The following is a 13,405-nucleotide window of genomic DNA, read 5'->3' on the forward strand; positions in this document are numbered from 1 at the left end:
TTCCTGACTGAATCCAGCACAGATGGGTAGAGCCTCTTCATCATATGGATTTGCAAGGATGCACTATAACATTATACAGCTCTTTCATACAACTTCTGAAATAGTACCCTGGTTCTTGGATAATTCTGATGGTGGCGTGCTGGCTTTTTCCAAGATTTATTTCCCTAGCTTCTTTCTTTTGTAGCTCATTGGTCTGAACCCAGATTTAGAAACTAACTTTTGGAAGTTCACCTTGATTTCTAGAAGAAAAAGTCCTGAAGCCGGAGCAGCCGGTGTATTTTTTGTCGGTTCTAAGGATAAAAATACCTTTGTGAACGTGAGTTCACAGACAGATCTGTACCCCGTAGCAGGAAGTTCACAAGTACAGAGTAAATTCTAATCTTGGAAAACTGGGATTCGTAGCTGAGATTATCCAAGGGGACATGTGACATCCTTGATGTTGCAAGATACTTACTGTTTTGTACAGGAGTGTCTCACGGGATTTGCGGGCTGTTGGTTTCATGTCTGGTTTGAGGGTCGGTCTGCCTGGCCTGTGTAGCGCGTGCTCTCTTACTGCTGTTGATCTACTTGGGTGCATGTTTTGGGCAAGGTTTAGGTGTTGCTGTGACAGCACTCCATCCACCCCTAGTTTTGTGATAACGCTTGCATGTCAAATGCTTGCCAACATACAGCAAGACTCTTGAACTGTATGAACGAATTAATGCCTCAGTTAGTTTAGTTTCTTTTTGTCCGACCAGTCTATTGGTATAACAGCATGGTGAGATGAAATGCAGTATAAGCCCTTCTCTTGATCACCAAAGTACTGCGTGACGATTCAGGTATCAGTAAGCCTGTTGCTTAACACGCTAAATGAATAATGGTAAGTATAAAGAGACAAGGGATTGGGAGAATAAAGACCAGGTTTTAGCTCATGACTTTGCAAATCAGTCGAGGGAGGATGTACACACCTCTGTTATATCTGTTTTTAAAGGAACTTTAAAGGAACTTTTTTTTTGCCTCATCCCTGGAAGTGTTCAAGGCCAGGGTGGATGAGGCTTTGAGCAACCTGGTCTAGTGGAAGGTGTCCCTGCCCATGGCAGGGGGGTTGGAACTAGATGGTCTTTAAGGTCCCTTCCAACCCAAACCGTTCTGTGATTCTATGAACTGTCAGATTATGGGACTTAATATTTGTTAGGGATGCTAGGGATGACAATATTCAGCGAATCAGTCTTGCAGATGTGCTGGGATGACCCGCAGCCTCATTAGGGAGTAAGTTTGTTTGCCCTAGACAAGTAGGTGAGAGAGATCATTGTCAACTTCCTTTGTGATTTTGAAAGCAGTTTTTAAGCTCTGCTAGAGGGATGGTTTTGGTGTATTTGTTTAAACGGGTCAAAGCAGGAAGAAGTTAGGCTATACCAAGCAGCTCGGGGTTTTATGCAAAATTTATATTGGTAATATTTGGAATGACCTTTCACTGAAATGCTGTGGGAATTTTGTATTTAGATTGTAAAGTGTCTGGAACATTTTTTCTACTGCCTAAAATACTGCCATTTCCTCTCCAGTCCAGCTCAGCTTGTTATTCGAAGCAAAGTAAATAAATCTGTCATTCTGGATTTTATTTTGCTTCCTTTCCCAGTTTGGGTAAGGGAATGCTATGATTGTTCCAGGTTATCAGGAGGTTACGAGAGAGAGGTGAGCCGATCAGACTGTTTGGGGAAACGGATTATGACGCGTTTCAACGGCTGAGGAAGATAGAAATTCTCACTCCTGAAGTGAACAAGGTAAGACTGACTAGCTGCTGGCTACTGGTCTGTAGTGGCATAAGCAATGAGGAACGCTATACAGGTTACAGAAAATCGGTAACTTAATTTTCAGGAGTACAGAGCAGAGAGAAATATCTGCTCAGTCTCATTTGTTGCCTGAGAAAGCACTTTAAATGTCATACTTTTGTACACAGTTACCATTCCTTACGCTAGACGTTCGACGCTGGGCCCTTTTCAGTGGAAAAGGGGCCTTCACAGGGCCCCAGCCTGTGCTGTTACCTGCTTTTTAACCAGCAGAGAAGGCAGTCATTTACTGTTAAAATAGCCCGTGTTTGTGACTGCATTTCTGAGAAAGCACAGGTGAGTGAGAGGAGGGCTGCATCCTGTCTTCCTGGTATGTAAATAATTTTTCAAATCCCTTGATTCCAGGACTATAACTTGTTAGGGGACCCCCATCCCTTTAAAGTAGCCATCAATTAAAAAAGATGACTGAAAGATATATCACAGTTAACTGATTTATTCCTTGTGTCTTAAGGATTGATCTGTTAAGTGAGAAGACACAGTTGGGGTTTGTGTTCACTGTTAACCAAATTTGCAGCCCAGCTAAGAGTGGTGATTTGGATTTTCTTCCCTAATTTGTGGCAAACCGAATTGCTTGAAATGTCTTTGCTGGGACTACCCAGAAAAGGAAAGTGTTTTCTTGTCCAAGTCTTCTTTTTAAAAGGATAATCAACTCTAGAAGTTTAAAAAAATTAGTTCTGCTAATGAAAGCTTCCCTTGCAGAGACATCGAGGACAGTTGTAGGAGTGTTGGGAAATTGTGAGCTCATAAATAGGTTTGTGCTGGATTTTTGTGTGACATGTTTCAGTCACTCCCCTTGCTGTGTGTGCCTTAAAAGGTGGAGAGTCAGGATAACCGGTTTGTGGTTCAGACATTTTTAGACTACTAGATGATTAATAGAAACGCTCCAGACAGCCAAATGTGATGATGGAAGAGGGGAAGTAACTGTGCATATGTATTCCCAGTGGAGTGGCTGAATTTATCTTAGAGTAAGAAAAGTCATACTCCTTTACAGAGCTTTCTATTTTATATCTCAGGATAAGAACTGTGACTAACCCGGGTTTCTTGTTCTATTTAGCAGCTCTTAACTACAGCATCAGTTTGAAACCATATATGTACTTTTTTAATCAAAATAATGATATGATAAAATCAAATATGTACTTTTTTATGTAGGGGGTTTTAAACACTTCAACATAGCGGAGTGTTTTATATAGGTTAAATCATTGGTAATAAGGGGAAGACATCAGTGTTTTCTGTGATAGTGCTAAAAGACTTTTACCTTGTTTACAGCTTTTTTCAGGGCAGATGTGAAGGCTTGTAGGGCAATCCAGAAACTGTTCTTTCAGTCCAGTTTAAATTCAGGCAACAAAGCTAAACCCTTACGCACATTTTTACAAAATTTGGCTTTTCTTAAACCCAAGTTGGATACTGACAGTGACAGTACTGAACTGCTTCTATTTATTTGAGTTGGTTTTGTAAATTAGTCATTTCTTATCTTTTCCAGGGCCTGAGAAATGACCTGAAGGCTGCTTTGGATAAGATTGACCAGCAGTATCTGAACGAAATTGTGGGCGGCCAAGAAGCAGGAGACGATGACTCACAGAATGACTTGAAAGTCCACGAGGAGAATACTACCATTGAAGAACTCGAAGTATGCAATGAGGAGACTTTAGATGCAGTGTGTTGTTGTGAGAATGCTTCGGGGTTGTTTAGACAAAGTTATCTTGGTTTTGGCACCTGATTTAGGCACTCTGAAGTATCCTTAAATATGTTTTTTTAGGAAATTCAGGTTTCTGAGCCTTGAGTGGCACTCTAGGTGCCTGCGGTAGGCACGGGAAAACTCAAGTGTTTACACCTCATCAAAAAGGTGGCAGGAGTTGCTTGCAAGGAAAGTGATACAGTTAGGATTCCCTCTGCAGGGGGTTTGGGAGTAGAATTCAATAAAAGTACATTGCCTGGTCATAAATTCTAAAGCCTTTCCAATGAGTATTTGCAGGGGTAATGAGCTTAGTACCGATGAATTTTCCCTGTGAAAAACAGACTCTGAAAACTAGAGACACAGAAAAAATGTTTGGTACAAAAACATCCAGGGAGGAGGTGGAAGTCAGAAGTAAGCAGATTCCAGGAAACAGGAGAAGTGAGAGACGATGTGTCCCAGAAACTTCAGTGCAAATGACTCCTGAGTTCGGAAGGAATCCCACGCCATTTGTGTGAGCGGAGAACGAGCGCCACGAAATGTGTTCAGCGCCTGGTATTTTGGGGTAATGTTCTGAAAAGCCCATTAATGTGAGCTGAAGACTTTTGCCCTTAATCTTCACAACTCTTTGCGGTAGTTAATCTTCATATCATCCTTACCAAAGTGTGTTTAAGTATAATCTGATTTATTAGTGAAAGCTCAAACAAATATGCTATTCTGAGGAGGTAGTTCTTGCCTTTTTTGGTAGGTTACCAGGCTTCTTGTATGAAATAACTGTAGTATCAGAACAAATACCTGTTGTAAAGGGACTGCACTTAGCGATCTGTTAGTTTTCAAAATAGCCCCTTTTTGGGACAGTAGGACAGGCTTGGGTTGAGCCACGGAAGTAATCTTTGGAAAAGTTTGGAAACACCACGGTCTTTAATTTTCAGTCACTTTCACCCCATTCCCTTGAGCGTAAAGGCTCACATTGAATTTGGTTCTAAATCTAGGAAATGTTTTCTTAAACCAAAACTCACTTTGGAAATGAGAGGACAATGGAGATAGATTATCCACCCAACTATACTCACTGGAAAGTGTTTCTAAAAAATGCTGTTAGTACAGTTGTGAGGATTTGGCAGAAGGCTGGAGTACTGAGCACACTGTTGGGTTTTAGGTGGTGGGCTGGGTGTGGGTTTTTTTGTAGATTTCTTCCCTCAATTTCACAGCTACAATTAAATGAAATGGTAAAAAAGCCCCAGTACATCAGAAAATTGAAATAGCTTAATAAAATAATTAGGTTAATTGGTGGCTTCAGGGATCTCAAAAATGCAGTGTACCCACAGTTCCCCATAATAACGTACTGTGAGCTGGCTGCTAATTACACCAGTAATTTAGTAGTTAATGAATGGAAAATTCCCGTTGCATTAACTTTTCAGAAATAATCATATTGGCTTTTTGACTTAAACGTTTTTAACAGATTAATGAATCTCAGCAGCGTGTATAGCTGTTTCATTCTGTGTCCTGACGAGTGTTTTGGGTTGCTGGTGGAGTTTATTACCCGTACGATGCCGTGAATCGCGCTCTGCTGTGGTGGTGGCAAACTTCCTAGACAGTATGGAAATAATTGCCTTTACTCTCCTGTTCTAGGCTTTGGGAGAATCCTTAGGACGGGGCGATGATCACTATGATATGGACATCATAACGAAGTTCTTGAAGGTAATTAACTCTGGTTGATCAATTAGTCTGTAGCTGTGTTATCTTTTTTTACTGTCGTGCAGGTATATTTGGTGAATAGACAGGATGATTTCAGCTGCTTGGAGAGAAAAACTTGCACATTGTGCTTAAGATGAGGGGTTTTGAACTCCTCGGCACCCCACAGCCTTGATTAGTCATAGAATCACAGACTGGTTGGGGTTGGAAGGGACCTTAAAGATCATCCAGTTCCAACCCCCCTGCCATGGACAGGGACACCTTCCACTAGACCAGGTTGCTCCAAGCCTCATCCAGCCTGGCCTTGGACACTTCCAGGGATGGGGCATCCACAGCTTCTCTGGGCCACCTGTTCCAGTGCCTCACCACCCTCTCCGGGAAGAACTTCTTCCTGATATCTAATCTAAACCTCCCCACTGTCAATTTAAACCCGTTACCCCTTGTCATGTCACTACAGGCCCTTGTAAAAAGTCCCCCCCCAGCTTCCTTGTAGGCCCAGGACTAGTGACTGTAGGCCTACGAGTCACAGTAGTGACTTCTGCTAGACCTGGAAAGGAGCTGTTGGGAGAGCAGCATTCTTCAAAATCTGGTCCTACTTTTCCAGGCAAAATAAAAACGGGTTTGATTTCTGTGTGATAATTGAGGCAGTTGCATGTAGTTGCTGCTGTGTCCTGCTGTGACTTCTGAGGAGTCCCATCCCCGGGAACAGTGCAAGCCGGAAAGAAATGGCACCTGCTACTGTTAGGTGAAATAGGAGCATTTTGAAGGAAGTCAGCTGGCTTTGCTGAGGAAACGGGTTCAGGTGGATGGTAGAAACGTGTTTCTCGGCCAGAAGCCTGCGTTGCCTCTTGTGTGAGGCAGGTGGTGCCTGTGTACCTGCTGCGATGCTCAGAAGTCGCAGCGGGAGTCGAAGCTTCCAGTTGTGCCTATCCGATGCGTTGGTATCTTAATATAGTGGGGGTCAAGCAGTCAAAGGAGGCTCAAAAATTATTTTCCATGTGGAAGTAGGTTGAATTTTCGTTATCTCTACTGTTCCTTGGGCTTCTTGCCAAGGTCACCCAGAAACATCAGTATTCTACTTAGATTTGTGCTCTCTTCGTGTGCCCTGCCTCCCCTTCCCCCCCCCCGGTACTGACACCCGCACTGCTGTTTTATCGTGTGTCTTTTAATGCGTGCTCCACCCTCAGCCACACGGTTTTATAATAGAAGGGTTGTCCATATCCCTCCTCGCCTATCCCCCTGAAAGAGGCTTCTTGCCTTTTTCATTCAGATTTCTCCCCAAACCTCTCGTTGCCATGGCGGTTCCCACCGGTCGCGTCCCTTCTGCCGGGGCCGTCACTAGATGGCACTGTGACATAAATTTGCTTGTTCCTCCTGCAGTTTCTTCTTGGAGTTTGGGCTAAGGAGCTGAATGCCAGAGAAGACTACGTGAAACGGGGAGTGCAGGGGAAGCTGAACAGCGCCACTCAAAAGCAGACAGAATCGTACCTGAGGCCGCTCTTCAGAAAGCTTCGGAAAAGGGTGAATTACTTTTCCATGGCGTTACCCTGTGAGACTTTAACTTCTGCTTTCAGGGTACCCACTGGTTGGTGCATTCCCTAAAATAACATTGTCTTCAGTGAAGAAGAGTGAGTTGGTCAGAGTTCCTCTGTCTAGAGCCCGTGACTCCCAGTTCTGACCTTGATACCTTGACTGCTGTATTCTTCTGCCTACCCACTGCTTTTCCAGGTGTTGCTTTAGGTATCACCTGTTCACTGGGTTGCAAACATGATGGAGAAATGGGATTGTAATTTGCACTTTGCCACGAGCTACTCGGTGTAAGCACCTAACCTCTGTTGCTTCAGATCCTCATCTAAATAACAAACGTGCTTTCCATTGTTAAAGTCCTCAAGCTAGGGTAGGTGCTAAACTTCGTGTAAATGCTGAGTAGGAGGATTTTCCTGAGCTGCTACTCTGAAGTAAAGATGTCTTTTTTTTTTTCTTTCCCCTTTTCTTCTGTAGACTCTTCCTGCAGACATCAAAGAATCAATAACAGATATTATTAAATTCATGTTGCAAAGAGAATATGTGAAGGTATGTGTGCTTAAATCTTCCACCGTGTTCAGGCTCTCTGGTTCTAATAGATAGAGTTTATTACATCGAGATTTCCCTTTTTTTGCATTCTGAAGATACATAGTTGGAAATACACATAACATGTATTCAAACAAAATGAAAAATGGCTATTATAGGTTAGGCTCTGGGTAGTGTTTGATCCACAGCCTGTCAGAGGATCTTTGAGGCTGGTGAAACTGTGGAGGTTTGCAAGCACAAATAGAATTTTTCCCTGAGTTGGTTATATTCAGGGGGGTTGGAACTGGATGATCTTTAAGGTCCCTTCCAACCCAAACTGTTCTGTGATCCTATAGTAAGTTGCAGAGGAACCCTGTATGGGTAACCTGGTGTTGTAAGGTTAAATGAAGGTATTTAATTAATAGTAATAGGGTGTTGATGAACGAAGTGGGAATTAATTGAGGTGAGCTGAGTTACTGAACATGAGACAGTGTCCCTTTCTTTGGCTACGCTCACACGAGCTGGCCTGGTGAGGCTGAGGTGAGTTAAGGAAAGTGTTCTTGGGCCGAGTCTGCTGACTGGAGGAGGCAGCAGCAATTTGGCACGCCAGATCAAGGGCAGCGTTAGGTTTTGTTTGTAGCTGCCTTCAGAAGTGGCACTCAGACACCAACAGCTTTTGCTTAAGCAGCTTGTGTGCACAGAGGAAATTGAGCCGTGTTTTGCCTTTAAATTTCAAGGGCTTCTTATTATTCTTGTGGGGTAATTTGTTGGGTAAGCGAGCAAACCTCCTTCTGTTATTGAAAAAACCTTTAGACAGCCTAAGGCGAATTTAATCCAAACTGAAAGTAGAACTGAAAGTGTGGGATATATGATAGTGGGGTTTGTTTGGGGGCTTTTTTTGTCCTTTCGGTTGTTATCATTATGTTGAAATTCCCTTTCCAATGCCTTCTCAAAGTAACGAGTGTGCAGGAGTGCGGTGTATATTGTGGGTCAGTCAGCTGTGCTCCTGCTGGAGCTGCTTGGCTTTATGTAGACATCACAGACTGATTTCGGAGGAGTTGAGTGCACATTTGGAAATTTTGGTGTTATTTTTTTTTAATTAGGCTAAAGAGTGTTGTGGTTTTAAAGATACCTATATCCTTTTCCATTTTGCTTCCTATGACGCTTGTCTCTGTCTGTCTGCTGCTGTCCTCTGTGCTTTTTTTGCTTCGTGCAGCCTAGTGAATGCTGTCAGCCACAAATTCTTACTGCTTTGTTAGATGAAACGCTTGAAAGATGTAAATTTTGGAATCAGCATGTGACAGTAGGTAAATGCCAGAATGCAAGTTGTCCCCTCAACCGTGATTAACCCTGTTGTGACAGTCCTGGAAGGGTTTTTAATTGCATGCTCACACACTGTTTCATCACAAAACTGTATTTAAAGCAGTAAGTAGGATTTTGACTAAGACTGTTCAGATTCTGTCTCATGTAGGTGAAGATGAAGTCACGTCCCAGAGGTTTACCCTCAGCCCTGTCTGCAACCCCCTGCCTTGTTTATTATTCACCTCCTCAGAACCAAATGGGAAGAAACCGCACCCACTGGCCATGATTGCTATTTCTTATTGTCTGCTCTCTAAACAGGAGATGATAAATGAACTGTCTATCAGTGAGTCTTGTAGCTGATTGCTAAGAGTGGAGGAATGTCCTGCTCCACGTCCTTCTCGAAGCAGTGTGTGTAATTGCACGTATGTGTCTGTCCCCCTCACTTCCTGCTTCTCCGTTATCATGGGTTTTCTTAAGCTCTGTACATCTCATCCTTTCTCCCTTTCAAGTTTTATCCTGGGCTCCCTGGCCTGGTCCGCAGCCAAACCCAAAAGGGTTGTAAAGGTGATGCCAGCAGAAAAGCCTGTGGGTGGTTACTGCGTCTGGCAGTGCAAAATGCTCAGCTTCCTGACGCTCAAGAGTGCGTGCACTGTGTCTCTCCAGGCGAACGATGCCTACCTTCAGATGGCTATTGGAAATGCTCCCTGGCCTATTGGCGTCACTATGGTCGGCATCCACGCGCGAACAGGTCGTGAAAAGATCTTCTCCAAGCATGTAGCCCATGTCCTCAACGATGAAACTCAGAGGAAATACATACAGGTAACGTTAGCTTTGGAATACAACAAATCTGCTATGTGAGTTACGGGATCGTTGAGAAATACTAGATTCAGGTGCCGTGGTAAAAAGGTCCTGGAAACGGACAGTTTGGGTCAGGCGTAACATTAATTTAATAGATCATCCTGGACCTTGAAGGCTCTTCAGTGCTGGGCTAGGAAGGGTGTGTAACAGGTTTTTCTAGGCCTTAGCTATTGTGATCCTATCTGAACACCAGTGCAGCTGTGATGACATTCTCCCGAGTTCCTCCACTGCTCACCTCATGGTTTTAATGTCACGCGTGGAATTTAATGCCGTGAAACGCAGCCCTGCTGACGCTGCACCTAGATCAGCGCATTCGGTTTTCAAACATGTCTCTCTAACAGTGTGGGCTCAGCTCCAGGTTTACTTCCTCCTGTCCTGGAGGAACTGATTCATACTCATGTCATGAACTTTTTGCTTGTGGAATTAATCGTGTTTTTCTTCTCTGACCTTTTAGTGTAGTGGGTGGACAGGTCTGAGGAAAAAAGTCTCCTCCTTGTATTATTCAATGGATTTGCCTCTTGCTGGTTGCAATTTATCATAGAATAGAATCACAGACTGGTTTGCGTTGGAAGGGCCCTCAAAGATCATCCAGTCCCACCCCCCCTGCCATGGGCAGGGACACCTTCCACTAGACCAGGTTGCTCAAAGCCTCATCCAGCCTGGCCTTGAACACTTCCAGGGATGGGGCATCCACAGCTTCTCTGGGCAACCTGTTCCAGTGCCTCACCACCCTCTCCGGGAAGAACTTCTTCCTGATATCTAATCTAAACCTCCCCACTTTCAATTTAAACCCATTACCCCTTGTCCTGTCACTACAGGCCCTTGCAAAAAGTCCCCCCCAGCTTCCTTGTAGCCCCTTCAGGTACTGGAAGGGGCTATAAGGTCTCCCCGGAGCCTTCTCTTCTCCAGGCTGAACAAGCCCAATTCTCTCAGCCTGTCCCTATAGCAGAGGTGCTCCAGCCCTCGGAGCATCTTCGTGGCCTCCTCTGGACTCGCTCCAACTGGTCTGTATCCTTCTGATTTTGAGGGCTCCACAGCTGGACGCAGCACTCCAGGTGGGATCTCACCAGAGCAGAGTAGAGGGGCAGAATCCCCTCCCTCGACCTGCTGGCCACACTTCCCCTGATACAGCTCAAGATGCGGTTGGCTTTCTCGTTGAGTTACAGACCTTCTGGCTTAACTCTGAACCCTCCAGAGCAGCGTCACAGAACTCAGGGCTTCTGGCAGGGGAGTTTTACGTAAGTGTCTTCCTGCTGTGGCAAAAGGAGGCCCGTTGCTTTTCAACTTCTGCAGCTCTGCCAACAGACTGCCTGCAACGTGCAACTTCCCCATCTGTCTTGAGTCTCTTTGAACGGGGGCCACAAGTGTAACCTTTAGTTTCTCTTCGCCTGTTGTTTTTAATCTCACAACCTGAGAAAATACCATTGTGATGTCAGAGGAACCAATTGGCACGTGGATTGTGCATCTTCAGCGACAGGCTCCCGTTAGCCTAACACTTGCTGGAAATATGTAATGGATGAAATAGCCCACATTAAACTGAGTAATTTTACTGTCAGTCCGTGTTAAAAAAGGGATTTGGACTTGGAAGGAATGTTTTTGTGGGCCTCAGCATGGCCAATAACTCTGCTTCTCCAGTTTTGGTGACTGATTGGCCGCCGGTGTCCGTTTGCCGCTCGTTCTGCAGGAAGGTCTCTGCGCTGTAGGGTTGCTTGATCTCTTGGAACGTGCCTTGTGGAAGATGCGACCTGTGTGAATTCCCTGGCTTGTCCCTTCTCTGCTTCTGGAGTTACATCTCTTGGTCAAGGAAATCTTCGCGCTCATCTTCCCACTGTGAATTTCGTGTCTGTGCTTCTGAATCGCACAACTTAGGAAGCGCCAGGGCAAAGTTGCCTTTGAACACGGACGTTCTCCGTGTTGGCTTTAAGTACCAGGTCTTGTTTGGCCGGTCTGGTTCGGGCTGGAGCACGGAACCAGTCTTTGTGCCCCCGGCAGGTACATGTAGCTGACGCGCTTCTGATTTACAACAGAGCTGGGGTCGTAACATCCTGAACAAGGAGTGATCATAGAATCACAGACTGGTTTGGGTTGGAAGGGCCTTTAAAGATCATCCAACCCCCCTGCCATGGGCAGGGACACCTTCCACTAGACCAGCTTGCTCCGAGCCTCATCAGCCTGGCCTTGAACACTTCCAGGGATGGGGCATCCACAGCTTCTCTGGGCAACCTGTCCCAGTGCCTCACCACCCTCTCTGGGAGGAACTTCTTCCTGATATCTAATCTAAACCTCCCCGCTTTCAATTTAAACCCGTTACCCCTTGTCCTGTCACTACAGGCCCTTGCAAAAAGTCCCCCCCAGCTTCCTTGTTGGCCCCTTCAGGTACTGGAATGCTGCATGATGATGGTGCCAGGCCGCGTTTTCCGGGCTTGCCTGCACTGAAAAGGCCGAAACATCCTCTGCGGAATCATTTTCCCTTGGAAGTGAGGAGCCATCTTCCCTTGTGAGCCTCTGCCGACGGGCACAGGACTCGGCCCTCTCAGAGTACCACGTCACTGCTGAGTGACGTCGCTTCCAGAGCAGTTCTGTTTCTCCCGTTAGACCTCTGTGCGTGACTTGAAAGAAAACAATGACGGCGTTTTTCTCACCGTGGCTTTGGCAACCCACGTCTTGGGAGAACTGGAGAGAAGAGGCGCCGTTCTGCCTTTCCCCGTTACGCCTTTGGTTTGCCTCTGCGGTTAGGTGCGGGGTGGGGATGACGCCTCTCTAGGGAAATTGTTTGGTTCTTGTAGCTGTGAGGCTTGTTTTGGTGTCAGAAGTTGCTTTTTGCTCTACAGATTTAATACTCGGGTTTGTTTTAAATGTCTTTTCTTATGATAGGCTGGTTCCTTCCCTCGGTGGGAAAGGGGTTAGGGTGTTACTGGGGTTCTTCTCTGGGAACCTGTCATGAGGGGCTGAATCTGTGGTCTCTGTGCCGCAGAGTCCTCTGATACTGGAGAATTTGGCACGGTGCAGGCAGAAAGGTTCGTTAAGCTTAAAAACCAGAAAACCAACCAAATTTAAAAAAAAAGAAACAGCCCTGAAATAGCAGCTGTTTGTTCTGAATTCTTGTCCAGCTGAAAACCACTGTAGACTGCGAAGTGTGCGTGACGGCTGCAGCGTTGTTACAGCGTTGTCCTGCTGTTGTTAACTCCTAGGGGCTGAAGAGGCTGATGACCATCTGCCAGAAGCACTTCCCGACGGATCCATCGAAATGTGTGGAATACAACGCCTTGTGAGCCTCTGCGGGGTCCCAGGCCTGACTCGTGTTTGCTCTCCGAGACCCAGCGGGGATGGAAGAGGCGGTTTGTGCCCGGGAACCGCGGGTGGGCTTTGCAGGAAAGCACGAAGCAGCGGATTTTCTACAGCTTCCTTTGGACCAGCCTCGTTTCTTTTAGGTTTCTCCTTAAATCCGTGCTTTACACTGAACACATCCCGTGTACGCTGGAGGGGGGTTTTTTTGAAGGGGGTGCCACCAGGGCAGTGACCAGGGGACAGTGAGCATGACCCTGGCATGTATTTCAGTCAGTTGTTCCGGGAAACATATGGACTGAAAATGAGTGACCTCGTGCCCAAACCTTGGAGCTTTAACTGGGATTCAGCCCTGCAAAAGGAGCGCACGGGGGGGTTTTTGGCTGCTTTCCCATCGGAGACCGTTGTGGGGAGATGATTAGAGGGAAGCAGTTGAATGTGAATCTTGGTTAGTTCTGTAAATATGAAGACTTTAATGGCTGATCTTTCATGTGGCATTTATCAGGAGGGAGGGGGAGGGGGAAAAAAGATGATTTATATATTTCTCAGCTGAAAAATCCAGCCAGCCTTGGTGCAAAGAGTTTTTGATCTGGAATGCATCTGATTTGGCTTTCCCCCTCCCCCCACCTTAACGACATTTTTAATATAAACCTTCTGGGCTTGGGGGAAGTAATCTTCTAGCTCTTGAGGCTTTCAAATCCCATTTTCATAACATCTGGAG

At 45.5% G+C, this 13,405-nt stretch overlaps 1 protein-coding gene across 1 annotated transcript; it reads left to right on the plus strand.

The window, feature by feature from the left end:
* Nucleotides 1-1,646: 1,646 nt before the first annotated feature.
* Nucleotides 1,647-12,711, plus strand: PRPF18 (pre-mRNA processing factor 18; the record flags this gene model as incomplete). The annotated part of the gene is made up of 7 exons (XM_010146812.1): nt 1,647-1,760; nt 3,307-3,453; nt 5,128-5,196; nt 6,571-6,711; nt 7,192-7,263; nt 9,205-9,360; nt 12,591-12,711. Coding segments are annotated over 7 exons (780 nt in total), but the record flags the coding sequence as incomplete, so codon positions are not given.
* Between the last annotated feature and the right edge of the window lie 694 nt (nt 12,712-13,405).

The sequence above is a fragment of the Eurypyga helias genome, unplaced genomic scaffold (genome assembly GCF_000690775.1).
Source record: "Eurypyga helias isolate BGI_N326 unplaced genomic scaffold, ASM69077v1 scaffold27510, whole genome shotgun sequence".
NCBI classification, from domain to species: domain Eukaryota; kingdom Metazoa; phylum Chordata; class Aves; order Eurypygiformes; family Eurypygidae; genus Eurypyga; species Eurypyga helias.